This window comes from Eurosta solidaginis, chromosome 1, assembly GCF_040869045.1.
Source record: "Eurosta solidaginis isolate ZX-2024a chromosome 1, ASM4086904v1, whole genome shotgun sequence".
Classification (NCBI taxonomy): domain Eukaryota; kingdom Metazoa; phylum Arthropoda; class Insecta; order Diptera; family Tephritidae; genus Eurosta; species Eurosta solidaginis.
In genome coordinates, this window is record NC_090319.1 from 12,947,313 (window position 1) to 12,974,883 (window position 27,571).

Consider the following 27,571-nt stretch of genomic DNA (forward strand, 5'->3'; position numbering starts at 1 on the left):
TAAACAAACTGTAACTGAAAGTGGAAATTTACAACAAAGCGCACTTGTTGTTGTCATCTAGGCGGACAGTGCTGCCAAACCCACGTACGTGCGTACTTTGTATGAGATCGAGGTGAATTTGTGCGAGTGTTAATCGGCGTTACAAGGTTTGAGTTAAACGTCTCGTAAAGGTCAAGTTATATAAATACAGCTTATTATATATTTGTTTGGTTGAATAAAAAATGTGGATATAAAATCAAATAGAGGTATAAACAGTCGTGAGCAAAAGCAACGTGTTTGTGATGTATAGTGGGTTGGGTCGATTTGTATGGACGAAAGTTAACCGATATCGCGCCATCGATTTTGCGATAGAATTTGGGCTCAGAAAAAAAAAGTTAAAGATACACTACGCAGACCCAAAAAAATAATTTTCGAGCCTACGAAAAAACTTCGATTTTTCGATCAAAATTCTTCTAAATCTCCATAAAAGAAATTTTTTTTATTTCAAAGAACTGCATTACCCAATTTTGCATTTGCCAATTGACACGAAAAAAAAATACACAAAAAATGATTTGGAGCCTTGAAAATGAAAAAAATGCATAAAAAATCGAAAAAATCTATGAAATTTCGCAGGCTCGAAAATAATTTTTTTGGGTATGCGTGCTGGAAAAATCGATGACGCGATATCGCTTAATAAATCGACCCAGTCTAATGTATAGTAAGCCAGATTCGATAAGTTAGCTATCGAGGAATTCTCTCGAGGCTAAAAAATGGGAAGCGTTACACAAATTAACATAAAATCAACGACATAACGTCTAGTGACCTTATTACCACATCAAACGACCACAAAGTCAATTGAAGCTATAGAATGGTCACAATGTCAAATATAAAATGGTTAAAATGTCAATATTATTTTCGCTTTATTTTTCTTCAGTCGAATGAAAAGAGAAACTTGTGCCGGTGACGATTCCTTTGAAATAAGAACATATTCAACTAAATGTCGAACCAATCCTGCGGAAGTTTAACTTTTGTGCTGATCTTAGATTATATGTATGTACTAGAAGACCCAGCAGACGTTGTCCTGCCCTAAATTTGGCCTACCTGCATACATTTTAATAAGCTTTTTCCGTCTGACTCTGCCCTCCTCCCCTCTTCACTTTTTCCTAATCCTTTTATTCACTCCTCCCTTCGTTGTTTTCGCTTCATCTATCTCCATCTTCGTCTCATTCTATCTCTTTCTCAATCTCCTTCTTCTTCTCTCTTTTCTCTTCTCTCAATTTCTTCTCATTCTTCTGCATTCCTTATTGCCTGTCCCAGGGAGTGGTATGTATTTTATTCCAGTCCCAGTCCCACTCCGAGTCTCAATCACAGTCCTAGTCCTAATCCCAGTCCCAGTCCGTCTCTGGATAATATATTACTCTGTACTAATGCAACAGTTTTCATTTGACATCCATATTGTATAAATACTGTCTAAGCATTCACTGGCCCACGTTTTGGCCTATATCTCGAGACCCTAGTCACCCAGGATTACGAAAATTACCCTCTATACAACTAAAGACTCTCCAGAATTAGAAAAAATGTCATAGTACCTCTAAATCGCGGGCCCCCTCAGAAACCCCCCTCCCCCACCATCTCGGGGGGCCTGGTGATGTACTATACTTTATATGATTCGCTATAATATTTTTTGTTGATAAGCAGATTGTTTAATTAAACACCAAATGAGATATAACCTATCCTATCTCTCAAGTTAGATCAAACTACATACGGGGTGCAAAACAAATTCCAAATCGGTTCAGTAGTTTAGGAGTCCATCGCGCCCAAAAATGTTGTGACACGTCTTTTTTATATATTAGGATATTACATGGTACTTTTCCCAAAACAGTCATAAAGTCAAACGGAAATTTTCTAAATGGCCATAAAGTCAGTTTAATAAAGGTCAATATTTAAGCAATTGATCTTATGGCCATTTGAAGTTGTCTTAAGGCCAATTGATTTTTTTGCTATTTTAAGTGCTCGTTATACCGGTTGACCTTTTGGACGTTGACCCTATGTCACCCCACCAAAAACTTTATTTTACAGGATATCAAAAAAGTACCAAAGGGGAAACGAAGTGGTCTCTAATTAACACCAATTGGTATTCACCTAATTCCGAAAAAGCCCCAAGTCAGTACCAATATTGTTCAGAAATAATTCCGAATTGGTTACGAAAACACCACGAAAAACTCCCAAATCAATAGCGAAATTGTTTCCAAAAAAAAAAGAGTCGAAGACATTAAAGAAAAACCCGAAAATATTCTACATATAGTGCATAGATTGTGACAAAGTAGTTACGTAACAGTGCAAAAATATAACCTCAGTGTCAATACCGAAATTCTCCCAATGTAGCGTCGACATCATTGCGGAAACGTCCTCTAATTTGCTACACAATGATTGTACAGATAATTCAAAAGTATCCGATAATATAATCGCAGAACAGTACGAAATGATTTCGAAAATATTTAACACTGGTCCTCAAGAGTCCTAAAAAATTCTAAATTTATGACATAAACATGCCAAAAATATCCAAAATGAATACTGACATCATTGCAAAACAGAATGCCGAATTCATTACAGAATGACACCAAATTCATAAACTAAATATCTTGAAATAATTCTTCAACAACACAGGAAAAGCATGGAACTAAGCGCCGGGCTGCAAAGTGTCAAAGATCAACCGCAAGCCTCACAACTTTAGACTAACAAATTTACTCTTACCATTGAAAATAGAGAACTGCAGCCTCATAATTGGTGCACTGACTGTATACTGCCTTCTAGCGTAACGTGCTTTAAAAGTAGGCCTTGTCAGTGATATGTGATGCAGGAAGTGCGGGGTGGAGGAGGAAACGATCGAACACAGTTTGTGCTCGAGCCCCTGCGCTCGCCAGACTAAAACTCCAGTTGTAAGGAGTAGCACAGCAATCAGATCTAGAAGCAAAAAGTAGCATAGTTCCCAGAAAGCTTCTAGTATTTTCCAAAAGGGCGGAGTTATTTTCAGTTTGGTCGTTGAGCAAACTTCTGGTAACACTATGTACCATTCAGTTTAATTAATTCCTGAACAATACCAAATCTCGAAATAGTACGAATTTGTTTCGAAACGTGTTACAACGGGATCTGTTAAAAGCATTGGCATCACTCTAAAAAAATACGCAACGAATACTGAAAAAGACCAAAAGTTATTTCAAAAACCTCTCTAAATTATTTCAAAGTGTCCGGTACTTTTTTTATGAGGAATAACTAGGCTTTATTTGATCAACACTGCGAAAATTGCAAAGTATTGGAAAGTTTGAGAGCTGAAATAATTTTTTGTATAATCTTTTTTGAAAAGTTGGAAAAAATACCGCAAATCATCCAAAACTTGTCTTTGTATCGAAATAAATCCCAAGGAAGAAACAAAATTTCGAAACTTTGTACCGTCACAATCTTTGCACATTTCAGCCCCTCTTTTCCACAGTAAATTTATCCTAAAATATCAAGATTTCACGTAGAAACAATTGACATGCAAAGCTCCATATACATATATGATGTGTTTTATAAGAAATCCGTGACAGATCGCTGGGTATCTAGAGCACGTCGGCTCAAAACATGCCGGCGACGACAAAACTTACTTTTTCTAGATAACAATTTTTAGCTTAATGTTCAGAACCCAATGTTGTGGAAACTTATTCAAACGACTGATTGTTCTATGGATTTTTTCCGCGTGTAAGCCTCTAATGATTTCATTTTCGTTTCATATCAAAACCAAAACAATAATAACAACAACAGCCACAACAAAAACATTACCAGTGACATCAATATCATCCGCAGTGACAACAAAAATAATTAAAGCAATTACCACAACAACAACAACAACGATTCTAGACGTCATTCCACTAGCGTTGCTAAAAGTACTCGTAATCAATAATGCATAAACATACAGCGACCAGTGGGCGGTGAGACACCAGGTGAGCTAGTACAACGTCGTATATGTATATATGTATGTAAGTAGCAGAATAATATATAGATATATTCGTTCAATATCAGACAGATGTCGTAATTAATCGTCACAGTGCCCTGATTTGCAATTAGCAATTAACAATTTTTCTTTGTTCAATAAGTCCAACAAAATGCACAACAACACAAATGACAATATTAATGCATTGATATTAATTTAAAGCATACAAAAAATAATAAACATTGAATATTGAAAAATTAAAAACTAAACGCATTGAGTTATGATGTTGCAACAAAAAAATCTAGAGTTCATTATCTACAAGGTTGCTCCACATTTTCAAAAAAAAAAATAATAATAATAATTAGTACCTAATTCAGAAAAATTGTTCATTATTAAGAAAAAATTGCAAGCGAGTGGCTTTGAAATAAAACAAAAAGAAAAAATATAAATTTGCTTTAAAATTTTAACAATTCATATACAAAAAATGTATTTATGTGTTGGAAATAGGCGAGCATTTTTTAGCCGTTGTTTATGCCTCTGGAGTGAAGAAAAATTAATTCAAAGAAAAAAAAAAAATAACAAAACCTTAACCACAATTTACGTTAAATTATTTGGAGCACTTTAGTTCGTCATTGTTTTAGACAAGAAAATAGGCAAAAATGTTGACACGATTCAAAGTGACAGTAATAAATGACAAGCAGTGTCCGCTCCATCGCCTGTCCGTCTGTCGTCATTATCGTCAAACGAATTTGACGACTTTGTCGCAACGCCACGTAGCTCTTAATTTACATACATTTTCATTTTCTTTTCGTCATATTGGATTACTTAGTTGATGTTTTTTGTTGTTTTTGTTGTTTTTTTGTATTTTTTTTTTTTATTTAAATTGTATTTTATTTTTCTCAATTTCTTTGCTTTCTTTCAATGGCAACTGCGTGCGTCTGTCAAAAAAAGTTACCACGACTAAAATAAAAATAAAGTATGTTGTATATATGCACAAATATATACAAATATATACCGCCTGTTGTTGCGATTGTTTGTTTGCCTTGGCAGTGATGCCCAACAACATAATTCGTCACAACATTATTTGAGACTTTTTTTTGGGTTTATCGGCCAACGCACAGCAAACACTCACACTCACATAAAGTTTTGTGCATATTTTACGTTAAGTCGATTTTGTTTTCTTTTTGTTTCAATTTTCACTTTCCTTTGCTCAAATATTGGATGGATTAGACCAGCTGTTGACTTACATATATTGTACTGCATTGTATACATGTGTGTGTGTATGTTTTTCAACTATCAACTAAAGCTAACTCCAGTGTATTAGCCAGTACTGGAGGAGTAACATAAGGCCAACGGCCATAACGTCAATTTGCCTTGTAAGCACTTAAAATGGCCACAAAGTCAATAGAACTTATGGCGATAAGAACTGGAGGAGTAACATAAGGCCAACGGCCAAACGTCAATTTGCCTTGTAAGCACTTAAAAAGGCCACAACGTCAATAGAACTTATGGCCATAAGAAATGGTCGCAACGTCATATTTGAATTTTTTACAATGTCAACGATATTGATTTTATTGATGGGGTGACATAAGTTCAAGGGGTATAAGACCAATTGACCTTGCGACCACTTGAAGTGATTATACAGCCAAATGATCTTATCGCCATCTGAAGTAGTCATTACGTCAATTGTCTCTTTGCCCGTTGGCCTTATGTCACCTCACCACAATCAGTATTATCAAAGAGAACATTTTGTTGACTTTTACAAGAAACATGTTACATTATAAAGGACAAATGTCAGCGAGCTGTATAAACTAAAAGACCCCGGTTGCCGTTGGAAGAGTTAAAGTACGCTGTTTTTCGATTCCAGTCCGAAAGTAAAACCCCTGCAACAGGAACAGAGGGGATGCCGACCATATTTGAGCCGAATTTCAGCACGCTCCAATAATAAACTGCTAACTGACACCCAACGATAGTATACTGAATTTCCAACAGAGGCTCGCTGATATCGAGGACACGGCCGGAAAAATAAACGGAGCAGTACTTATCGCAGGTGACTTTATCTCAACAACAAACCGGAAGAGGAAGACTGCACAACGCGACTAGACTGGAACTAACGGTCATAAACTCTGGATCATCGATCACTTTCAGGAGAGCAGGTATCTAAGAAACAATACCAGATTGCAAGATGACAGTATCTGGAGCCACACGAAAGTGGAAAGTGCTTGAAGACTTTTCTGGCAGCGATCAGCAATACATTTCATTTTAGGAGGGTCAAAAACGCGCCAGTGCGGAAACAGTTAGGAGCACCCGCATATAAAATGTGTCAGTACTAAACACGAAAGCGCTTATTATTGCTATCAACACACAACTGCTAAAAAATCTCGCCCATCAAGCGGTGGAGCACATATTTGATCTACTATGGAGCACCCGAAGCTTTCGGTTCTTATCTCAAGACAATTTTCTCATGTAAACTTTATGGTTGTTCTAACTGCAAAATTCTACATTTTACTGCACTATGCCCATCTATGCGATGTATGAACGGACTAAAAGCACATGAAAACTAATTCAGCAAATATTGCTAAAGCTTTTACCCGATAATTTGTATGCTATGTTAAGCTATACATAATACACACATACACACATGTATATTTTAAGAACATTTCAAATAGTATTTGGAATTTCCAAACTAACAAAAAAATAAGCTTGTTTTAAACAAGAATTTAGGAACACTTTTTGCAATTCGTAGAAAAAGAATTTTTAGAAAACAGATGAACACTAAACTGGATTGATTATGCTTCTGAAACGAATTCTTATAAAATATGTGATGGATACTTTGAAGTGTAGTGAAGAAAAGGGCTTAAGACTAAAGAAGACTTATAAATTCTGATACAAATTTATAAAACGAAAATGGGCTTATGTAGTTAGGAAATAGTTTTGCCTTAACGAAATGACTTGTAACTGAAGAACAAAATAAATAAATAAATATTAGATCTTAGCTTCTAGCTTTAAAATGGTTTTGCATATTATTGTGACGAATATTAGCAACGCTAAGGGATACTATCATCTCTAAGACAATACTAAGCAGTGACTTGTATGCACGTCAACAAATAAATCATTATGTCTATACATATGTCCATACAAGCAGCGGAGAGCACAAACACATGCATATATCTGAGATACTCCCAAAAGTAGGCAATAAATTGTGGAAGTATCACTCACATATACATGCGCATATGAGAAGGTATAACGTGCATCTGTAGTTATGTTATAGCTGGTAATTTTATAGCTGGTAAACAAGTAGCAAATTCTAGAAATACAAACGCCTAGAAATATGTCAACGAGGAAACCAAAAAGTATAAAAGCAGCACCAGGTGAGGCACGACGAATCAGTTTGATTTAAGCACGCTATCTGTTGAGAAGTAGAAGTGTTATTGTGAAGTACTTTAATAAAGGCCATTTTGCATTATTGAATAGTGGAGTTATTTATTCAACAGTTTAGTGATTCGAACGTTAGCAGAGGATTTGGAATAAGCGGAATTGCACTAAATTCGTAACATTATGTTATGTTATATTGTCTTGCCATCTTTTGTTATGTTATGGTATACTATGTTATGTCATAGTATGTTGTTATGTTATGCTATGCTGTTTTGTTATGATATGAAATATTATGTTATGTAATATAATGTAATGTTAATTTATGTTGTGCCATGTAATTTTATTTTATGTTATTATTTGTTGTTATATCATCGGTACAATGCCAAAGTTACGAATGTGCCATACTTGTTTTAACGAAATATTATATATATGAAATTTTGCAAAGCCAAAACAACAAATGTGCAGTTTTTTAAATAAAAATTAAAAAAATTATTTTTCAGTTAACATTACTTAGTTGTTTACAAAAGTAAACCTTCCAATAGTGGTTGAAAAATACAAAATTAAATCTCTATTAATTAAATCTCTATTTGTAACAGTGTCTTACGCGTTTTTCTCAAAACATCAAATATGCACATTCGTTACTTTGGCATTGGACCGACGATATTATGCTATGCTGTTTGGCTATGTTATGTTATGAAATGTCATGGAATTATATGTTATGTTATGCTATGTAATATTATGTTATGCTTACTTATGGCATGTTAAAGTTGAGTTGTTGTTGTGAGTTACGATTTTTTATGTCATGCTATCTTACGATATTTCAATTTTTTATTTTTCTTATTTCGTTTTATTTTCTTAATTAAATAAACCAAGCCCACGCAAAACTGCCATCTCGCCTAATCATATAATTGATAATAATAAATTAACCAAAATCCCGACAGTCATCTAGCTTCAACGCATTCGAGACAACAATTATTGTAGCACAAATATTGTCATAGTCATATGTAATGCACACTGCCGTATGATTGTCAATCGCAACAACAGCATAATAAGCACTGAATGTTGCCAGCCAACAAATAATCAGTTTAATTAGCTTAATAGTTTTGGCAATCACTCGAATGTCGAGCAACAGAAGGCACGCATATAAATTTCTTTCTTGAAAATTTTGGGAAAAATCATATTTTTTATGATATTTTATTGCCTTGTTTTTTTTTTTTTTTATTTGTCTTATGAACGCGGTCAATTTTTTATGTTGCTTCACATTTTGTAGGGTATCTTTGTGTGTTGTCAATATTTATACTCAGTTGAGCAGAGCTCACAGAGTATATTAAGTTTGATTGGATAACGGTTGGTTGTACATATATAAAGGAATCGAGATAGATATAGACTTCCATATATCAAAATAATCAGGATCGAAAAAAAATTTGATTGAGCCATGTCCGTCCGTCCGTCCGTCCGTCCGTCCGTTAACACGATAACTTGAGTAAATTTTGAGGTATCTTGATGAAAGTTGGTACGTAGGTTCCTGAGCACTCATCTCAGATCGCTATTTAAAATGAACGATATCGGACTATAACCACGCCCACTTTTTCGATATCGAAAATTTCGAAAAACCGAAAAAGTGCGATAACTCATTACAAAAGACAGATAAAGCGACGAAACTTGGTAGATGGGTTGACGTTATGACGCAGAATAGAAAATTAGTAAGATTTTGGACAATGGGCGTGGCCCCGCCCACTTTTACAAGAAGGTAATTTAAAAGTTTTGCAAGCTGTAATTTGGCAGTCGTTGAAGATATCATGATGAAATTTGGCAGGAACGTTACTACTATTACTCTATATGTGCTAAATAAAAATTAGCAAAATTGGATTAAGAACACGCCCACTTTTTAAAAAAAAAATTTTTTTAATTCAAATTTTAACAGAAAATTTAATATCTTTACTGTATATAAGTAAATTAAGTCAAAATTCAACTCCAGTAATGATATGATGCAACAAAATACAAAAATAAAAGAAAATTTCAAAATGGGCGTGGCTCCGCCCATTTTCATTTAGTTTGTCTAGAATACATAGCATAGATTCTATGACGGTAACTGTTCTCTGTGAAAATGGGCGAAATCGGTGGAAGCCACGCCCAGTTTTTATACACAGTCCACCGTCTGTCCTTCCGCTCGGCCATTAACACAATAACTTGAGCAAAATCCGATATATCTTTACTAAACTTAGCCCACGTACTTACCTGAGCTCACTTTTTCTTGGTATAAAAAATGGGCGAAATCTGACCATAACCACGCCCACTTTATCGATATCGAAAATTACGAAAAATGAAAAAAATGCCATAATTCTATACCAAATACGAAAAAAGGGATGAAACATGGTAACTGGATTGGTTTGTTGACGCAAAATATAACTTTGGAAAAATCTTTGTAAAATGGGTGTGACACCTACCATATTAAGTAGAAGAAAATGAAAAAGTTCTACAAGGCGAAATCAACAGCCCTTGGAATCTTGGCAGGAATACTGTTAGTGGTATTGCATATATAAATAAATTAGCAGTACCCGACAGATGATTTTCTGGATCACCTGGTCCACATTTTGGTGGATATCACGAGAACGCCTTCACATATACATCTAAGGGCCACTCGCTTTTAAAACCCTCATTAATACCTTTAATTTGATATCCATATCGTACAAAAACATACCAGAGTCACCCCTGTCCCACCCTAATGGCGATATCTCGAAAAGGCGTCCACCTATAGAACTAATGCCCCCTCTCTCTTAAAATGCTAGTAACACCTTTCGTTTGATACCCATATCGTACAAACATTCTAGAGTAACCCCTGGCCCACCCTAATGGCGATATCTCGAAAAGGCGTCCACCTATAGACCTAGTGTCCACTCCCTCTTAAAATGCTCAGTACCACCTTTCGTTTGATACCCATATCGTACAAACATTCTAGAGTCACCCCTGGCCCACCCTAATGGCAATATCTCGAAAAGGCGTCCACCTATAGACCTAATGCCCACTCCCTCTTAAAATGCTCAGTAACAGCTTTCGTTTGATACCCATATCGTACAAACATTCTAGAGTCACACCTGGCCCACCCTAATGGCGATATTTCGAAAAGGCGTCCACCTATAGAACTAAGGATTACTCCCTTTTAAAATACTCATTACCACCTTTCATTTGATACCCATATCGTACAAACACATTCTAGAGTCACCCTGGCCCACCCTAATGGCGATATCTCGAAAAGGCGTCCACCTATAGACCTAATGTCCACTCCCTCTTAAAATGCTCAGTAACACCTTTCGTTTGATACCCATATCGTACAAACATTCTAGAGTCACCCCTGGCCCACCCTAATGGCGATATCTCGAAAAGGCGTCCACCTATAGACCTAATGTACACTCCCTCTTAAAATGCTCAGTAACACCTTTCGTTTGATACCCATATCGTACAAACATTCTAGAGTCACCCCTGTCCCACCCTAATGGCGATACCTCGAAAAGGCGTCCACCTATAGACCTAATGCCCACTCCCTCTTAAAATGCTCAGTAACACCTTTCGTTTGATACCCATATCGTACAAACATTCTAGAGTCACACCTGGCCCACCCTAATGGCGATATCTCGAAAAGGCGTCCACCTATAGAACTAAGGATTACTCCCTTTTAAAATACTCATTACCACCTTTCATTTGATACCCATATCGTACAAACACATTCTAGAGTCACCCTGGCCCACCCTAATGGCGATATCTCGAAAAGGCGTCCACCTATAGACCTAATGCCCACTCCCTCTTAAAATGCTCAGTAACACCTTTCGTTTGATAGCCATACCGTACAAACATTCTAGAGTCACCCTTGGTCCAGCTTTATGGCGACATCTCGAAAAGGCGTCCACCTATAGAACTAAGGATTACTCCCTTTTAAAATACTCATTACCACCTTTCATTTGATACCCATATCGTACAAACACATTCTAGAGTCACCCTGGCCCACCCTAATGGCGATATCTCGAAAAGGCGTCCACCTATAGACCTAATGCCCACTCCCTCTTAAAATGCTCAGTAACACCTTTCGTTTGATACCCATATCGTACAAACATTCTAGAGTCACCCTTGGTCCACCTTTATGGCGATATCTCGAAAAGGCGTCCACCTATAGAACTAAGGATTACTCCCTTTTAAAATACTCCTTACCACCTTTCATTTGATACCCATATCGTACAAACACATTCTAGAGTCACCCCTGGCCCACCCTAATGGCGATATCTCGAAAAGGCGTCCACCTATAGACCTAATGCCCACTCCCTCTTAAAATGCTCAGTAACCTCTTTCGTTTGATACCCATATCGTACAAACATTCTAGAGTCACCCCTGGCCCACCCTAATGGCGATATCTCGAAAGGGCGTCCACCTATAGACCTAATGCCCACTCCCTCTTAAAATGCTCAGTAACACCTTTCGTTTGATGCACATATCGTACAAACACATTCTAGAGTCACCCCTGGCCCACCCTAATGACGATATCTCGAAAAGGCGTCCACCTATAGACCTCATGCCCACTCCCTCTTAAAATGCTCAGTAACACCTTTCGTTTGATACCCATACCGTACAAACATTCTAGAGTCACCCCTGGCCCACCCTAATGGCGATATCTCGAAAAGGCGTCCACCTATAGACCTAATGCCCACTCCCTCTTAAAATGCTCAGTAACACCTTTCATTTGATTCCCATATCGTACAAACACATTCTAGAGACACCCCTGGTCCACCTTTATGGCGATATCTCGAAACGGCGTCCACCTATGGAACTAAGGATCACTCCTTTTCAAAATACTCATTAACAGCTTTCATTTGATACCCATATCGTACAAACACATTATAGAATCACCCCTGGTCCACCTTAATGGGGACATCTCGAAAAGGCGTCCACCGATAGACCTAAGGCCCACTCCCTCTTAAAATGCTGAGTAACACCTTTCATTTGATACCCATATCGTACAAACAAATTCTAGAGTCAGCCCTGGTCTACCTTTATGGCGATATCCCTAAATGGCGTTCATCCATAGAACTATGGCCTATTCTCTCTTAAAATACTCTTTAATACCTTTCATTTGATACACATGTTATACAACCACATTCCAGGGTTACCCCAGATTGATTTTCCTTATTTTGTCTCCATAGCTCTCAACTGAGTATGTTATGTTCGGTTACACCCGAACTTAGCCTTCCTTACTTGTTTTAATTTATTTTTTTCATCTACTTTATTTTATATAAGTTGTTTATAATTATGTAAATATTTTTATAAATTTTTTTTTTCAGCTTTCGTTTAAGGCACAGTGGAGCAAGACACACATTTTTTGATTAATTGTGAGAAAAATAAATTTGTAATTCGAATGTTGGTATATAAAAATATTATTCAATAACATTGTACCCAGTGAAGGATAAGTCGCTTTCATGAAGTACTTCTATACTTACAAAAGGATATACATACATAACCGGTTCAAAAAAATGTATCGATTTCAAAATAGTATTTGCTTTCGAGAAATAATTACAATAAAAGATATTATCATATTAAATAAAATAATTATAAAAAAAATGGTTACGTTAAACGGTTTTATTGAAATCAATACTTACATGAAGTAATAATAATACTAAAAGCTAGAAAATAATTAGGTAGGTCCTAGGTACTAGTCATCACACTCCTCATCGATCTAGGGCGTTGATGAGAAAATTAATTAAAAGTGTTGGACGCGTCAAATTTCTATTGATGACTATAGTCATAAGTAAGACCAACTGAACCTTAATAAGGTTACGCTACGCTTCACATTTTTGGAAATTTCACGCGCCCAACGCTTTTATTTAATTGTCTGATCAACGCCCTAGATTTATGAAGAATGTGATGACTAATACCTAGGACTAACCTAAGTATTTTCTAGCTTTTAGTATTATTACGAGTATTACTTCATGTAAGTATTGTTTTCAATAAAATCCTTTAACGTAAAACATTTTTTTTATCATTTTATTTTCAAGTTTTTAGTCTTTATTTAGTTGCCCATTATTTCTCATCCTATATAGTTCATTTAGTGACTCATTATTCCAAGGACTCTGCCTGACAATTTTTTACAATCTATATATTTTGATGTCACTTCTACCGGACTGTATGCATTATGTGCTCCAAATATGAGCCAAATCGGACCACAAATACGATTTTTGCGAATATCTAAATCCTTGCGCCACCCAGCGGCAATTTTTTCACAGTACGCTTTCTATTCATGTGCGTATTATGTGTTCCAGATATGAGCCAAATCGGACCACAAAAACGATTTTTGAAATATTTCGATCCATGCGCCACCTATCGGAGCTTTTTTCTTTTTATTGCAATGTCATCGGGTTCTGAACTATATACCAAGTTTCAAGCTTGTAGCTTATCGGGAAGCTACTTAAATTTCAATTAAAAAATTTGTGCCAGCCAGCCAACCAACCAGCCTGTCAAGTCAAGCGAAATAAAACCGTTGAAAAACTGATCGGTTCCAAAAAATTTATCGATTTCACAGTAGTAAATGATTTAAAATGTGTATTGATTTCAAAAAGTAATTGGTTTAAAAAACATTATCGATTCCAAAAAAAGTACCAGTGCAAAAATGTATCTATTTAAAAATTTCAAATGTTTGTCGGTTTCAAAAACTACCCACTCAGCATTTAGGTGATTCAATTTTGAACTTCCCTACATATCAATACAATTTGTCTGAACTTTCTGACTAAATAGTGAGTTATCATACAACTGAACAAAAGAAATGATCAAATATGAATACTTTTGATGACGAAAAACTAAAAAGCATTTTTCGATCACTTTTTGGAATCATTTTTGAAGTCCTTTAATGACTAAATTTTAATATTTCATAAAAACTAACAAAAAGAATAATCAAATATGCTTACCTTTGATGATCAAAAACTGAATATAGTTTTTCAATCACATTTTGGAATCATATTTGAATCAAATGTGTTTACTTCAGGTGATCAAAAATTTATAATCATTTTTCCTTCAGCTTTCTGAATCTTTTATGAATATATTTGTTGGCTGAATAATGAATTTTATACTTGTTGAAATTTTACTTTTCATTAAAAATTTTATTTTTTTCACATACACATATTTTTTCAATCATGAAGCTAAGAAAAAATATATAAAAATTTTATTATTTATGCAAAAGATATTCTTCAAGACAAAAAAATTGTAATGCTGCTCGTGAACGAAGATGTCCCCAACCATTTCTCCCCTTCAGTTTCCCAGAAAATTCATAATGATTGGACAATACATAGGTTGTAAGCTACTTGAACCCCAGGTAAGTGAAACTCTCTTGACATATGTATGTATGTACCTGGATATGTCTTCAACATCCCATGCCGTATCGTATTTTAAGATGTTGACGATCATAGCTGATGTTGGATGTTGTAGTCGCAGGTGTATATCGGTCAAGTTTGTTTGCGAGTTAGCTGTGGTTCGGATAGCTCACTTTCGAATGCTTTCTTCCCCTGATGAAATAAGATTATTATGTAGTACCCTATTTCGAATGAGATATGAAGAATAAATGCATTATAATGGCATTCAAAAATGATTCAAAAATCTCAACCAAAACGATTGAAATATGTATATTCACGAATATGATCAGAAAATGACTGAAAAGCAGTCAAATATTACTCTAAAACAATTAAAGTTAAAGTTTACAATGATATCAAATATTAATAAAAAGCATTTAGAAATAGGAATAATAAATGATTATTCAAGAATAATCGCATTTATGGTACATTTTTCTCCCGACGATACGTTAATTTTCGAATAGAAAATGCTTTTAAATTTGAACGTTTTTAATCATCTTGGGGTATGATATTTAGATATTTTTTGATCAAAATTTTCAAAAAATGCTGGCTGGGTAAACGGTTTAAAAATTTTTAAATTTTAAAAAGTAACCGGTTCTAAATATTTTTCGATTTCAAAAAAAAAGACTGGTTCTGAAACATGTGTCATTTTCAAAAAGGAATATCAGGTTCCAAAAATCCAACCGGTTCTAAATACGGCTAAAAAATTCAATTAAGCAACAACTTCTTAAATAGTTAAGGCTTCCAAAAAAGTAACCAGTTCCAAAACAAGTAAACAGGAGCCAAATAAAATAACCGGTTGCAAAACAGGGAACAGTTCTGGAAAAGTAGGCCATCCAGAACAAGGAACCGGTTGCAAAATAATAAACCGTTTGAAAAAAAGTTAGTAACCGGTGCTTAAGAAGTAACAGGTTTAAAAAAAGTAAATGGTTCCATAAAAATAATATGTTTTTAAAGCATCAGCGATCCTAGCAGTTTACAATAATCGGTTCTAAAAATTTTTTTAAATCTGTTATCGGTTTTAAAAAAATTACCAATTTTAAAAAAGAAACATTTTTCTAATAAGTTATCATTCCTAAAGAAAGTCACTGATAGTAAAAACCTTTAACCGAAATACTCCCGGAAACAATATCCACCATAGTTCCAAAAACGCCTCAAATTTAACTAAAAGTAAAATAATCTCCAAATCTACCCGAGTTAACCCTAGAAAAGCCCAAAAATAGTTCCAAAGTTATGGCGTTATAATTGTGAAATCATCCCTTGGCTATTCCGCTAAGATTCCGAAATTATTTCTTAACAGTACTAAAGTCAATTGTTCCTGAGATTGAGATATTTTGAAAATTCAAATTCATGGTGCCCTACTGGTCATATTGCCTCACTGTGCAGAACAATATACATATGTACATCGTTTATTATGGATATGGTAAGACTTCTTGTCATCTTGATTACCTAAAATAAATTAATGTATGTATGTAGATCGAAGTCCAAAAACATGTGTTTTTTTTTTCTTTTTTGTTGCGCTTAAAATTTTTAATTTCCTGGCTGTCGATTAGACCTATGTATGTATATTTTATTAGCTGTAATCATTTAAGTAACAAAATAAATTTGTTTGATATCTTTTTATACTTTATGCTAATGTTTTCATATATCAAAACAAAAAGTGAAAATATTCGAATGTGTTAATTTATGAACTTTGATTCCATCTATAACCAGATATTTTTTAATGCAGTCTTTGTCGGAGTTCTTATCTTGCTTTGTTGTTGTTGTTGTCTTGCTTTCGTTTTTAGTTATTGCTTAACATTTTTTATATATTTTTTTCTTCAGGAATGCGCATGCGTAACGGTTTATGCCGTACAGCTAAAGCAACGTTAAAGAAGCATAAATACGCGAGTTTATGTATTTTAAAATATTTTCTGTCATAAAATTTTGCTTCTGTTTTATTTCGTGTTTTATGATTTTAGAGATATTTAAAGAAGACCAATACGATGTGTACGAGACCAATTTTAAGACTTCAATTTTTTTTTGGAATTCGTACTCCTTTCTGATGAATTTTTGTTTATAAAAATGTGGGTTAAACATGAAATTGTTAAATATTGGTTTCTGTAAAATACTGTGTAAGAGTTTGGTTAAAATTTCTTTTTTCTTGCCTTATTGAATGGTTGAAGTTAATCTTCCATTACGGCGAGCTCATGTTTGGTTAAGAGTATAATTTTACGGAAATTTCACTATGTAATTAAAGTTATGGGATAGAAACAACAGAAAATTAAAAAAAAATAATAATCGATTCTAAAAAATTAACCGTATTTAAAAAAGGAGCCGGGTCTAGGAAAAGTGACTGGTTCAAAAAATGGCCAATGCAAAAACAACCCGTTCAAAAAGGTAAGCGGGTCAAGAAATTAACCGGTAAAAAGTCACCGGTTCAATAAAGCAACCGATTCTAAACCAGAAACCGGTTTCATAAAACATAAACAAACTGAGTCTAAACAAGAAACCGGTTCAAAAAAGTAACCGGTTCTAAAGAAAGTAACCGGTTCTAAAGAAAGTTACTGGTTTTAAAGAAGAAACCGGTTCAAAAAAGTAACCGGTTCTAAAGAAAGTAACCGGTTCTAAAGAAAATTACTGGTTTTAAAGAAGAAGCCGGTTCAAAAAAAGTAACCGGTTCTAAAGAAAGTAACCGGCTCTAAAGAAAGTAACCGGTTCTAAAGAAAGTTACTGGTTTTAAAAAGAAACCGGTTCTAAACAAGAAACCGGTTAAAAAAAGTAACCGGCTCTAACTAAAATTACTGGTTTTAAAGAAGAAACCGGTTCTAAACAAGAAACCGGTTCAAAAAAGTAACCGGTTCTAAAGAAAGTAACCGGTTCTAAAGAAAGTTACTGGTTTTAAAGAAGAAACCGGTTCAAAAAAGTAACCGGTTCTAAAGAAAGTAACCGGTTCTAAAGAAAGTTACTGGTTTTAAAGAAGAAGCCGGTTCAAAAAAAGTAACCGGTTCTAAAGAAAGTAACCGGTTCTAAAGAAAGTAACCGGTTCTAAAGAAAGTTACTGGTTTTAAAAAGAAACCGGTTCTAAACAAGAAACCGGTTAAAAAAAGTAACCGGCTCTAACTAAAATTACTGGTTTTAAAGAAGAAACCGGTTCTAAACAAGAAACCGGTTCAAAAAAGTAACCGGTTCTAAAGAAAGTAACCGGTTCTAAAGAAAGTTACTGGTTTTAAAGAAGAAACCGGTTCAAAAAAGTAACCGGTTCTAAAGAAAGTAACCGGTTCTAAAGAAAGTTACTGGTTTTAAAGAAGAAGCCGGTTCAAAAAAAGTAACCGGTTCTAAAGAAAGTAACCGGTTCTAAAGAAAGTAACCGGTTCTAAAGAAAGTTACTGGTTTTAAAAAGAAACCGGTTCTAAACAAGAAACCGGTTAAAAAAAGTAACCGGCTCTAACTAAAATTACTGGTTTTAAAGAAGAAACCGGTTCTAAACAAGAAACCGGTTCAAAAAAGTAACCGGTTCTAAAGAAAGTAACCGGTTCTAAAGAAAGTTACTGGTTTTAAAGAAGAAACCGGTTCAAAAAAGTAACCGGTTCTAAAGAAAGTAACCGGTTCTAAAGAAAGTAACCGGTTCTAAAGAAAGTTACTGGTTTTAAAGAAGAAGCCGGTTCAAAAAAAGTAACCGGTTCTAAAGAAAGTAACCGGTTCTAAAGAAAGTAACCGGTTCTAAAGAAAGTTACTGGTTTTAAAAAGAAACCGGTTCTAAACAAGAAACCGGTTAAAAAAAGTAACCGGCTCTAACTAAAATTACTGGTTTTAAAGAAGAAACCGGTTCTAAACAAGAAACCGGTTCAAAAAAGTAACCGGTTCTAAAGAAAGTTACTGATTTTAAAGAAGAAACCGGTTCAAAAAAAGTAACCGGCTCTAACTAAAATTACTGGTTTTAAAGAAGAAACCGATTCTAAACAAGAAACCGGTTCAAAAAAGTAAACGATTCTAAAACAAGTTACTTGTTTTAAAGAAGTATCCAGTTCTAAAAAAGAAACCGGTTCCAAAGAAAGTAGCCGATTCTAAAGAAAGTTACTGGCTTTATAGAAGAAACCGGTTCCATAAAACTTAAGAGATCCTAAAGAAGAAACTGGTTCTAAACAAGAAACCAGTACTAAACAAGAAAGCGGTTCTAAACAAGAAACCGGTTCAAAAAAAGGAACCGGTTCTAAACAAGAAAGCGGTTCTAAAAAAGAAACAGGTTTTAAACAAGAAACCGATTCTAAAGAAAGTTACTAGTTTTAAAGAAGAAACCGGTTCTAAAAAAGGAACCGGTTCTAAACAAGAAACCGGTTCTAAAAAAGAAACAGGTTTTAAACAAGAAACCGATTCTAAAGAAAGTTACTAGTTTTAAAGAAGAAACCGGTTCTAAACAAGAAACCGGTTCTAAAGAAAGTTACTGGTTTAAAAGAAGAAACCGGTTCTAAACAAGAAACCGGTTCTAAAGAAAGTTACTGGTTTAAAAGAAGAAACGGGTTATAAACAAGAAACCGGTTATAAAGAAAGTTACTGGTTTTAAAGAAGAAACCGGTTCCATAAACATACAGATTCTAAAGCAGAAACCGGTTCTAAACAAGAACCCGGTTTCATAAAACATTACCGGTTCTAACGAAGAAAACGGTTCTAAACAAGAAACCGGTTGTAACGAAGAAACCGGTTTCATAAAACATAACCGGTTCTAAAGAAGAAAATGGTTCTAAACAATAAACCGGTTCTAAAGAAGAAAACGGTTCTAAACAATAAACCGGTTCTAAAGAAGAAACCGGTTTCATAAAACATAACCGGTTCTAAAGAAGAAAATGGTTCTAAACAATAAACCGGTTCTAAAGAAGAAAACGGTTCTAAACAATAAACCGGTTCTAAAGAAGAAACCGGTTGTAAAGAAGAAACCGGTTTCATAAAACATAACCGGTTCTAAAGAAGAAAATGGTTCTAAACAATAAACCGGTTCTAACGAAGAAAACGGTTCTAAACAAGAAACCGGTTGTAACGAAGAAACCGGTTTCATAAAACATAACCGGTTCTAAAGAAGAAAATGGTTCTAAACAATAAACCGGTTCTAAAGAAGAAAACGGTTCTAACCAATAAACCGGTTCTAAAAAGAAACCGGTTTTAATCAAGAAACCGGTTTCATAAAACTTAACCGGTTCTAAAGAAGAAACCGGTTCTAAACAAGAAACCGGTTGCATAAAACATAACCGGTTCTAAAACAGAAAATGGTTCTAAGCAAGAAACCGGTTCTAAACAAGAGCCCGATTCTAAACAAGAAACCGGTTCTAAAGAAAGTTACTGGTTTTAAATAAGAAACCGGTTTCATAAAACATAACCGGTTCTAAACAAGAGACCGATTCTAAACAAGAAACCGGTTCTAAAGAAAGTTACTGGTTTTAAATAAGAAACCGGTTTCATAAAACATAACTGGTTCTAAACAAGAGACCGATTCTAAACAAGAAACCGGTTCTAAAGAAAGTTACTGGTTTTAAATAAGAAACCGGTTTCATAAAACATAACCGGTTCTAAACAAGAAACTGATTCTAAACAAGAAATCGCTTCTAAAGAAAGTTACTGTTTTTAAATAAGAAACCGGTTTCATAAAACATAACCGGTTCTAAACAAGAAACTGATTCTAAACAAGAAATCGGTTCTAAAGAAAGTTACTGTTTTTAAATAAGAAACCGGGGTCATAAAACATAACCGGTTCTAAACAAGAAACTGATTCTAAACAAGAAACCGGTTCTAAAGAAAGTAAATGGTTTTAAAGAAGAATCCGATTCTAAACAAGAAACCGGTTCTAAAGAAAGTTACTGGTTTTAAAGAAGAAACCGGTTTCATAAAACATAACCTGTTCTAAAGAAAATGGTTCTAAACAAGTAACCGGTTCTAAAGAAAGTTACTGGCTTTAAAGTACATAACCGGTTCTAAAGAAGAAACCAGTTCAAAAAAAGTAACCGATTCTAAAGAAAGTGACTGGTTTTAAAGAAGAACCCGGTTCAAAAAAAAGTAAACTATTTTAATGAAAGTTACTGGTTTTAAAGAAGAATCCGGTTCTAAAGTAGAAACCAGTTACAACGAAGAAACCGATTCTAAAGAAAGTGACTGGTTTTAAAGAAGAACCCGGTTCAAAAAAAAGTAAACTATTTTAATGAAAGTTACTGGTTTTAAAGAAGAATCCGGTTCTAAAGTAGAAACCAGTTACAACGAAGAAACCGATTCTAAAGAAAGTGACAGGTTTTAAAGAAGAACCCGGTTCAAAAAAAAGTAAACGATTTTAATGAAAGTTACTGGTTTTAAACAAGAATCCGGTTCTAAAGAAGAAACCAGTTACAACGAAGAAACCGGTTCTAAAGAAGAAAGCAGTACCAACGAAGAAACCGGTTCTAAAGAAGAAAGCAGTACCAACAAAGAAACCGGTTCTAAAGTAGAAACTGGTTCTAAAGAAGCAACCGGTTCTAAAGAAGAAACCGGTTCTAAAGAAGAACCCGGTCCTGAAGAAAACACCGTTTCTAAAGAAGAAACAGGTTCTTAAGCAAAAACTGGTTCTCTACCGGAACGTACCGGATTTGTATCCGGCAAAGGACCATCAACCAAAACCTTCGTGGAGTGCCTTTATCGTTAATACAAAAACAACATTATTATTTAAAAAAACGGTTTGAAATAGTTACCAATTCCATAAAATAACCGGTTCTAAAAACTAGCCGATTTCAAAAAATTAAGCGGTTCTAAAAAGCGACTGGTTTTAAAAACTAACTTGTTCCAAACTTAACCGGTTTAGAAAAGTAAGTAAGCTGTTTTAAAAAGGTTCCCGGTTACAAAAATGTTATCGGTTCATAAATAGAAGCTCGTTCCAAAATACTACTTTTTCGAAAAAAATTACCAATTCCAAAAAAGTTACTAATTTTACAAAAGAACCAATTTCAAAAAAAAACCCTTACACATAAACTTTCAATTCCAAAATAAAGTAACTTGTTCGCATTACAAGCAAGTAATCGATTCCAAAAATATTTACAGGGTTTGAAAAAGAAATTGGTTTAAATAAATTAGGGGGGAATCATTTCCAAAATAATAACCGGTTCAGAAAAAAGGGTCGCATGTAAAGAGTAGCAGGTTTCAAAAAAATTACTTCTAACGAAATGTTCCAAAAACAATCTTAAAGTGGTCTCATAAGACTGAGATTATAGCAAAATAATTTCGATAGTTCTAGAGCTTAGTAACAAAACAATTCCGAATTGATCTCCAAACAGTCCGAATAATAGAACCGATACTACCATGCAACTCTAAATTAACTCAAAAGTAGAACTAAAGTTTTGAAATTTTTAATAAACGGGTTTTTTCACTATGTTTGAAAAAATATGTAGTCTCACTTGAGGTCAAGAAAGAAAATAAAGAGGAAAAGTGGTAAGTCGATAACTTAAAGTTTCGGCTTGAACGAGGAAATTTTCACTCCGCTCGACTATTAAAAGTGGTGTTGGAGTAATCAAATGAAATTAAAGCATTTTACTTCAATTTTAAAGCAGAGTCAAAGTGATTATGAAGCGAGTAAAGTAAATATTATTGGTGCCTAAAATCCGAGAAAGTAATTCTGGAACAATCAAATCCCTAACAAACTTTTTTTATCATGTCTTTTCTTCGGCCCCACGTATTTTTATTTTTAGTTCAACCATGCAATATTTTTATTGATTGTGTACCTAGGCATTGATTAAAATCTTTCGGCATTTAATTGAAATTGTGCGCCTGGCGTGAAACCTCCAAAACCGCTTGGGCTATAACAGTTTATGCGTAAAACAGTTATAAAGAAATTTCAAATAAGTCAAATTTGCCTGCACATTTTTCCAAACTAACTTTACAAAAAAAATATTTAACACTCTTTTAATTTGATTTGCTAAACACTTTCAGTTTACTGTCTAATAACAATATTCCAATACAAACTCTGATTTAGACAACGCCCTTGAAGGGTTTAAAACAACACGCAATTAAATAAATTGGATACACTTCCGCTTTAAGAATTTAGCTTAAAATTGCCACTTATTCAGCGTAACGTAAAACGAATATTGATGAGAATTCAATTATAAATACGGATAAGAGTCTGAAAAGACGAACGTAAAAGAAAACAGCAAAAATCAAATCGAAAGCTTAAGCTTTGACAACAACGAGATAGAGTAGAAAAGTGAAATCTAAACTTTAATAATCCGGAAAACGTAAAGGACTGCATTGAAAAGTACAACACAATAAAGGGATAACAGTTGGACATCAAGTGGAATCAAAGAGGATAAATTATGATAAGAGCCACCAGTTTGCTACGAGTGGCGAGTAACTCGCTGGAAATCAAAAAACTGATGCCGAATGTTTTCTATGAGGAACATTTTTGAATTGTCTCCCATTCATCCATGCGGTGTAGGCACCTTGCGCAACTGTGATTTTTGGAAAGAGAGTTAATTAGAATATAATAAAATACAGTCGGAAAAATAAACACAAACAGCCCAAGAAAATGTATAGGAGACATTTTATGCACATCTCGACCAAAAAAATAACAGCGACTACCTCATAGAAAACATCGAGCAAATGGCTACGAGTAACGAGTGACGTCTCTTATTATAATTTATCCTCTTTGGTGGAATAAGAGACAGCAAGACGACCAGTAATTCGAGAAAGGAGCCGCGACTTCTCGTTTCGGTGACTGCAACAACGCCAAACTATAAAAATACGGTCCTTATGCGAGATGGTAATCAGAAATCAAAATCATCAAACTCCTCACAATAGTATGAAGGTTTTAGGAATGCAGAAACAGTTAAGAATGAAGTTAAGAAACTACTAATCTTGACAAACTGACTGATATCAATACTTTATTAAATTCTTTGGTATAAGTTTCAACGCACACTCATATTTCAGCTTGAAGTGTTCATCAAATACTAAAATACCCAATCAAATTGTCTGATTTACATATTTGTACATATAAAAATAAAGCGATTCATTACTCCGCTTTGTAGATTTTTGAAGGACAAACTTTGCCAGGATGACATTTTTACATTTTCAATATCAGCCAGCTGGAAAACCACACGAACCTGCCAGCAAAGCTAAAAGCCAGAAAAATATATTTTAAAGCAATGCGACAAAAGTGAATGTTCGAGGGTACGCTTGAGGTATGATTTAACCACGTTAAGTGATGCCAATTTGCATATTAAAAAATCGCGTTGAAGCGAGCGAATATAAACAAAAACGCAGCTATCGAGAAGGGAATGAAAAATAAAGAGCGAATGGAAAATGAGAAGAGGTTTACACGAAAGAAAAATGAAGGAAGTAAAAATGAAACGCTGGTGTATTCAGCCGCACAAATAAACGACCAACATCACATCACATGCCACACTCTCGCGATTCGCCACTTGCCACATGCCAAATGGACGGCAAGGTGGTCGCGTAACTTAGTAACTCGCTCCAACCAACTTTGGGAGGTTGATATCACTATGATGTTTGATTGTGTTTTTGCTGCTTTTTCTTCTCCTGCTTTGTTTAACTTGTTACTGGCATTGCTATTGTGCCGACTTTTTTTTTACTATGTACAAAATTTACGCTTAGTTTGCATGTGTGAAAATTATTGCAGTAAACTCATTAAATGCACGGCATGGTCCAATGAGGAAGCTGTCTAGCTTGTTGACTTGAGCATCACACATCTTCTTATATGTAAATGTGTATCCCAGTAAGTAATTTGGGAAAACATTTTTTTGAATAGGTAGGAGGCCGCTAATTAATAATTCTAGTTATGGGATAAAAACAGCAGAGAACCTCAAAATATAGTAACTGAATCTAAAAAAGCGGGTCTAAATAAGACGGGTCTAAGAAAAGTAACCGGTTACAAAAAAGGTACCGGTTCTCAAAAAAATATGTGTAGGCTTCCAGAAATGAAGTTGATTCCAAAAAAGTAACCTGTTCGAAAAACAAACCTGTTCCGAATCATTAACCGGTTCGAAAAATAAAACGGTTCCAAATAAGTAACCGGTTCGAATAATAAACCGGTTCCACAAAAGTAACCAGTTCAAAAAATAAACCGGTTCCAAATAAGTAATCGGTTCGATTAATAAGCCGGTTCCAAATAAGTAAACAAAATAAACTGGTTCCAAGAAATAAGCGGTTTGAAAAAGTAACCGGTTCCAGAAAAGTAACTGGTTCACACAAATAAGCTGGTTGGAAAAATTAAACCTGTTCTAAAAAAGGAATGGGTTTGGAAAATGTACCAGTTCAAAAAAATAACGGGTTTTAAACTAGTACGAGTTTAAAAAAAATTCCCCTTTTGAAAAAAGTACCAGTTTTAAAAAATAACTGGCTTGAAAAAGGTACTAATTCCAAAAACTGCCAGTTCCTAAAAAGTAACCGTATTGAAAAAACTAGCCGGTTAGAAAAAGTAATCGGTTCGAAAAAGTTGTCAGCTCAAAACAGCAGTCGTATCAAAAAGGTGACTGTTCCATAAATGGTATGGGTTTTAAAAAGTAACCATTACAAAATTTATTATTATCTTATTATTGTCAGGTTTTTTGCTTTACTGCCTTTAGTGCGTAACATACATTCATATTATGTAATGTGTACCAGGGTCAGAGAGTTTCGATATGAGCGCAACAATGCTACGCCGCGCTGTGTTCTACAACCCTAAATTTGGCATAGAGTCTCATGCATCAATATCTTACCTCGCGAAGACATAATTTATTCAAAAAGGTGATTGAAATGATTGGATTATAATACTTGTAATGCGATGATAAATGTAAAGAGGCGGCTTCTGGCAAAAAAACAAGTCGGTTGATGATCTCTAACAGTCCGAAGTTCCGCAAAGGACTTTAACTTGATATCGGCATAACACTCTCTATGTTTCCGGAAGTCTTTATGACATCTAACGTAGTGTCCAAAATCTAGCTATTATAATACCTAGGGCGCATATTTAGCCACCGAAAAGACATTCAACAATGCTTTCCTTGGTTCAGAAGTCGAGGTGACTACCGCTGCATGCATTTACTGCTAGGCGCCCCAATTTTCGCAGTGTAGTGGGATGGAACTTAATTCTCGAAACGGATATCTAGAGGTGCGCTACAATGAGAAAGTGAAAGACATCTAAGTACTCTGGGTTGTAGTTGTTAAAGAGCTTCTTGTGGACCTCCTAACAAAATGTTCTTCAAGCAGTTGTAGCAGTATTTTTGTTGTTGTTGTTGTAGCGATAAGGTTGCTCCCCGAGGGCTTTGAGGAGTGTTATCGATGTGATGGTCCTTTGCCGGATACAGATCCGGTAACACAGCACCATTAAGGTGCTAGCCCGACCATCTCGGTAACGATTATGTGGCCACATTAAACCTTCAGGCCATCCCTACCTCCGTACCCCCAAGTTCCATGAGGAGCTTGGGGTCGCCAGAGCCTCGTCTGTTAGTGAAACAGGATTCGCCGCGGATAGGTGAGGTTGACAATTGGATTTGGAGAAGCTATATATTGCGCCGGCAAACTGAAGGGTTGCGCTACACAGCCCCTTGAGTCTGGTATTTTAGTCGCCTCTTACGACAGGCATACCTACCGCGGGTATATTCTGACCCCCTAACCCGTTGTGGGGGGTTGTGGCAGTATTCTGGGCATCCTGTGACTAGGTGGACAGGGTTATGCGGACTGTTTGGAAATCCCACCCAAACAAATACCTTTTTATACGGTCAGTGCTTTCAATCTGTACTCTATTTGTGGTTCATTGGCGCGGTGCAATATTGACAACAAAAAATGTATCGCCATCATAAAATGTGTGAAAATCATATGAAAGATGTCGCTTTGTAGCCGCCTTCCTCAAAGTAAGCAGCATATTATCTGAGATCGGATGTGTGTTTGAAGTTTAAGCGCAACCGAAATTTGGCGCTAAAAAACTTTGAAAAGCTCATCGATAACTTAACAGAGCGAAAATAAATATATCCCTAATAGGAATTTAAATTAATATGCTATCTTGGCCCGTGCTGCAGTTAAATTACTAAAAAAAAAGTCAACCAAAATTGTCTTCAACAAAAATAAGTTTGCTTGCTTACCTTAAATTTGGAACGGCTGCTGCAGCGGCGGCCGCCTGCAATGGTGGTGGCACATTATACGGAAATGGTAATTTGGCGGCTAATGCTGGATTTTCGAAAAGCATTTTAATGAAGGTTGTTGTGGCTGCTTCTGTTGAAGTATTCCAATTAACAAGTGGTTTGTTATTAGATTAATGACTTTGTAACTTTTTTAATTAGCATACAATTTTTTTTATATTTTATTTTTTTTTTCACTGATCTTCTTTATCTATATTTATTTTGTGTGAATTTGTTAAATTTATGTCATTTATTAAATGCACAAACTTGTTTTATAACTTATTACTTCAATATTTTAGAAGACTTAATTATGATATTTTATTTTCTCTGTTAAAAACTTTCTTTTCTCTTATTAAAAATCGAATTTATTTATTGTAGAGCACATTAAATAACTGTTTTGAATATTGAAGAATATTCATTTTATTTTTTCGCTTTTAATTGCTTATAGATATAAATTTTGAAGTAATTTTGTTATGACTTTCGTTTGAGATATATTCTTTTTTTTTTTTACTTACTTACTTACTTTTTTTTTAGCTCTTATTTAATAAACTTTTTTTCTTGTATTTTTTTACTGTTTGCACAATTTTTTTTAGTTGTTTTTAATACAAACTTTTATAAGTTTTTCAAATCAATGTTGTTATTTTATTTTTTCAAATATTTCCCTTATAAATATTTTTCAAACTTTTCTTTTCTTTTATTTTCACAAATTTGTTTGTCTAACTATAAATATTTCAATAAAGTGTTTTTTAATTGCTTTGTTGGTGTTTTTCTGT

General features: G+C 34.7%; 1 protein-coding gene across 4 annotated transcripts in view; it reads right to left on the minus strand.

Annotated features, from left to right (window-relative positions):
- The window catches only part of msi (musashi), a 584,216-nt gene that overhangs the window by 534,557 nt on the left and 22,088 nt on the right, over positions 1 to 27,571 (minus strand). The window contains exons 1-2 of one of the 4 annotated variants that reach the window (XM_067780555.1): positions 27,322 to 27,567; positions 26,763 to 27,009 (exon numbers count right to left, since the gene is read on the minus strand). In XM_067780555.1, coding sequence (XP_067636656.1) covers positions 26,763 to 26,866 — 104 coding nt within the window. In that variant the 5' untranslated portion in view covers positions 26,867 to 27,009; positions 27,322 to 27,567. Of the gene's footprint in view, positions 1 to 26,762; positions 27,568 to 27,571 lie in introns of those variants that run through there. The other 3 variants (XM_067780549.1, XM_067780543.1, XM_067780535.1) reach the window with 3 other exon arrangements.